Source organism: Saccostrea cucullata, unplaced genomic scaffold (genome assembly GCF_032062105.1).
Source record: "Saccostrea cucullata isolate Sc308-1 unplaced genomic scaffold, CSIRO_AGI_Scuc_v1 ctg1076, whole genome shotgun sequence".
Taxonomy (NCBI): Eukaryota; Metazoa; Mollusca; class Bivalvia; order Ostreida; family Ostreidae; genus Saccostrea; species Saccostrea cuccullata.
In genome coordinates this window covers 193,184-198,050 of record NW_026933400.1, presented here as the reverse complement: position 1 = coordinate 198,050, position 4,867 = coordinate 193,184, and the positions used below count along the sequence as shown (strand labels likewise).

Here is a 4,867-nt window from a genome sequence, read left to right as displayed (position 1 = left end):
AGGTCCCTGGTTGAGTGCTCATAGAGTTTTGATAGAAAGAATAGCTGGATTATTCTAAGTTTCAATATGTTTACTTCAGGTATGAGTTGAAACCACAGATACATTCGTTTTTTCCAATACTTTTAAGGTATCGCACATTTTGATAATGCATGTAACAAATTGTTTATCATCAGGATATTCTCTTGATGGTACATGGATAGACTAATCTTCATACAGGTGTACTACAGGTACTTAAAAATGAACAATTTTATGTGGACTGTGAACACTCTACTCTTGTACATTTTCAGTAAACTATATTCACACAGATTAATTGATGTTCATCTGTTTGATAAGTAAGACTTTATTATCTGTTTACAAAGGTTAATGTTATTGTCAAAGACTTCTGTAGCATTTGTTTTACCTCAATTTTCTTGCATTTTTCTGTCTTGTACATGCTTTAATTCACATGTACCATTTGCCATGTATACTTGTACATGTATTTGAAATAATTGTGGACATAAAATATCATTAGCAAAATAAGAGACCATTGTATACATTCTATAATGCACTTTATAAAAGAGTTGTATGTATGGAATTCTTAAAGAAATGATACAAATGGCTGGCTATATTCTAACTTGTTAATTGTCCCCCGCTTTCACATAAGCAAGGAAAAGTTCTAAATATACTACAAATTTTGACCCAGTATCATTGACCTTGAAGATTGACCTACTCTTTGAAAATGTTCTTTCCTGATAATTTTTGACTGTGAAGAGATAATGCCTTCACATTTGATATGTCAAGATGTTTCTGTGTATGCTATGATTTTTAAGGACAGATAATACAAACAAAAAATGGATGCCTGGATTGGTATATATATTTTTTTTACCTAATTTCATTGCAAATGATAAAATTCCAGAATATAAAGAAATTGTAAACCTTCCGTGATGTTCAAAAGTCTATCTTTTTGAAAGCATCCTTATTAATCTATGCAAATATTTTTCATTTCAGATTCCATTTCTGTGTAAATTTGATTGAATGATGAAAAACAATGCAGTTAAACTTGTTCATTTTACTCATTTAAACATGACCCAAGTTGTTATGTTCAAATTTTTTGACAAAAGTTTGTTTGCATCACCTGTCCTTAAATCATTGACTTTTTTCATGTTTGACCTAATTTTCAAAAATTTAAACTTTCGTGATGACATGTACTTTAAAATGACGTATAATAGGGCATTCATTTTTGACACAATATGCATATATAGTGGTAACACATCCACAACGACACCGAAAGCGGGGGACCACAATTCTTTAAATTTTCTTGTTTTACCAGGTTCATCCGTTTTACTGTTAACTGTTGATCTGTCGGTAGAGGGGCATTCTGATAAGACACCTCCAAATTTAAAACTCTAAAGCTCATCTCTTGATGATGAACAATATATACACATTTATATTTAAATTTTCATTAAAGTTTGTTTATTGAATCTTTTTTTTTTTGTTATATGTAAGGTAACCATAACAGAGAGAGAGGCTTCACCACAGGCACTTGTGCGGTTTATAGGGCAGACCCTACTTATTTTAGGGGTGCCCTGATACGAAACAAGTGCCATTGCGCTTTACCATGAATTACGTAAAATGTTGGTATTATAAATTACTAGCTGTTATGAGAATCTATCTTAATGTTCTATTCAAATTTAAAACCCAACACATATTCCCCGGAAGAAATTCTCTCAGCGTAAGCACAAATGTACGTTGCATGTTTTGTGTGATGACGTCATCCACGTTAGACAGTTATCGTATAAATCAGAATAAAAGTTTAAATAAGAATAGAAGTTATGATCCGCAATCTCCAATATTCAATGCATCATTGCTAAAAGGTGGGAGGGGGTGTCCCTCCTCACCGGTTCCCAAACCTTTGAATTCTGTCCAAGTCATCTGCAAGACCATCTTCTAGCAGAAATATGTTTGAACATTACAATATATCTGCCACCCCTTCTAGTTGTGAATTTATTTGAGAGGAATAATTAATTTAAGTCATGGAATACAGGGGAGTCAGGAATTCTATTTTTCAAAGCATAAATCCAGTGAAGGATGAATACACATTTTAAACATATGCTGGTCGAATGAATACCTGTATCCAGACATGTTGCTTGGCTTTGAGCTCCACCACTGCCATTTTGCTACAGGTATCACTGGTCGGCCCAGCTACAGAGCGACAATGGCTATAGGACCTTGGTTTCCCGTTCACCATTAATTCAGTGAGCACTTCTTTGGACGTCTCGGTCATGAGAGTCCACTCAAACACGTACACACCCGAGTAAGGCGCAGTAAATATACCTGTGGATGCATCGTAGCCTGTTCCAATGTTTAACTGAACATCATTAAAAACAATTTTGCTTCCAACCTTGGCATTAGTGACGAAGTTCTTTAATCTTGTATCAAAGGCCACCATCCTTGTAGCTGCAAAGTTAGATCATTTTTAGCAATAAAAATATATTTTAAACATAGAATGAATCATAGAGCAAAGATTTTTGAGTGCACAAGAAAACAATCATTAGATTGTCGGGTTAGAATTTTTCTTCAGTTACAGTATATTACCTTTAATAAGTTGACATGATTTATTTTTGAAAAGGCGGAAAAAATGACCAGTGATCTAAAACACTGTATAAAAAAGTCGATGAACAATACATATCTATCAACAGGTCGTTAAACAAGGATCCCGGAATATCTAGAGGCGGGATCAGGTGACAATGAGGAGTAAGCATCCCCTGTTGACCGATTAAGTCCGCCGTGAACGTTATTTACGGTACATTCTGCTAATGATATACTAGTAATCTCTGTGATATCAGTTTATCAATCGCTGCATCAGTAGCCTGCACTGATGTAAAAAATACTCGTACACAGAGCATGCTTTTGAGTTCCCATAAAAACAAAGTAAATGCTGACAGACGAAATGAAGATTACTGATTTTGTAACAGGAAAGGAGAAAATGTATTTTGAATCGGGAATCGATATTTTAGTCAGGTGCTCTACCAACTTAACTATCCACAACTCAAATTATTACAAATTAAATAAGAATGAAATACTGTATACAGGGAAATTTTCGCCCCCGTTTTATTTTCGGCTTTTTCGCCCTATCCTTGATTGGGCGAATTCATAATTTCTTAAACAGAACTATGACTGGGCGAATTTTAAACGGGGCAAAATTGTTCACATGTTGAAAAGGGCGAAAATAACCCTGTATACAGTATGCTTATTATTTATTTACCTCTGATTTCACCCTTCCTTTCCTTGCAGTTGCACTTTTCTTTGACAAATCCCAATGCCTGGCACCGTTTTTCGTAATTTTGTTGTAATCATCCCAGAATGATTTCAAACTTGGACTTGAGGAAGCTTCGGCAGCGCCAGTAAAGATGAATACAAAAATCATCAAATATAGCATTGTCAAACTAATCCTGTTAAAAAAATGAAAAAAATTAAAAAATATACATCACTGCGTTCTGAAGTTTTCACAGTACATATTTTAGGCTACACAGCAAATTCATAAATATATGCATAAATAACGACAAATTATTGATTTTATGCCTTGTCTGACGTTAATTAATAGACATGGATTATAACTCAAATTCATCACCGTAACGTTTTACATTTGAAGTTATATAGTCCGTCACAGTGATATTTTTTTTTATAAACAGTGAACCAATGGCACCCTCTGCGATTTCTGAAGATTTGTCATGTTACGGACAATATACCATATTCAACTGCAATAGAAAATCTCATTTCGGCGGTCTACTGTGACAGCGTCTTTTGCTATTATATTAGGAGTTTGTCCGTATGTTGTTGTACTATGAACTATTAGTATTATAGACAAGAGGACATGGTCAAATTAAATTAGAATTCGCTTAGAAAACTCCTATTTCATTTGTATACTTAAGATATGGTGATATTTTTATAAACTTTTTTCTTCTTTGGTCATTTCAAGTCTCTAAAGCTGTATTACAACATCAAATAACGGAACTGCTCTCCGAGTGCGCCGTAAGTCATAAAACGTCGCCATTTTTCGTGTGTTGTGTTTACCACTTTCCCATTTCGAATGCTCGAGAAACTGCCAAAAATTAACCAAATGACTTAAAAATTTCACAAAGATTACAAAATTGATTGTTGATTTAAATAAGGATAATTTTAATCCAAATCTTATGTATCGAACAATTTTATTTTGAATTCAAACTTGTGTAAAATAAAATCTTGGTTTTTTGTCCGTGCGCCGTACAATACCCCGTGCATTCAGCCTTATAAAATTTTTTTTGCCTATATTTTTTCAAAAAAAATATCATGCACTTAAATATGATAAATAAACATTTACTGAAATTTTCAGCTTAGTGCGCCCATTACTTTTCGAGAAAAACGCTTTGTCCACGATTTTACGGGACAAAACCACGTATATTACAGAAGTCAGACAAAAATAGACCCAACAGTTTAGGTTGATAAATTCTTACAAATTATATCAATATTCAGAATTTAAGGAGTACCTAATCATCAACTTATTTGACATTTGCTTGCCTCAGTTTAAAAATATCTCGAAGCATGAGCCTAGCGAATCAGTTTGGAGAATAAACACCATATGGACGCAGGTGATGTTGGAATATGAATTATATTAAAATGTTTTCAGAATGGTGGATTCTCTCTCTCTCTCCCTCTCTCTCTCTCTCTCTCTCTCTCTCTCTCTCACTGGCGGAAAGGAGAGTCAAAAAATACATTTTGATTCAATGTTTTTATGGTGTGGCTGTAGGCCCCTACCATGACCTCAAACTGGTCGGCCCACCCCCCTTTTCAAAATTTCTGGATCCGTTACTGATGCTTACGGTATGTTTTCTTCCAATATGCTTTTCAT

General features: G+C 34.1%; 1 protein-coding gene across 1 annotated transcript; it reads right to left on the bottom strand.

Annotated features, from left to right (window-relative positions):
* Positions 1–2,080: 2,080 nt before the first annotated feature.
* LOC134238181 (complement C1q tumor necrosis factor-related protein 3-like) lies at positions 2,081–2,428 on the bottom strand. The gene has a single exon (XM_062720293.1). The coding sequence runs from the start codon at positions 2,426–2,428 to the stop codon at positions 2,081–2,083; it is 348 nt and encodes a 115-aa protein (XP_062576277.1).
* Positions 2,429–4,867: the final 2,439 nt, after the last annotated feature.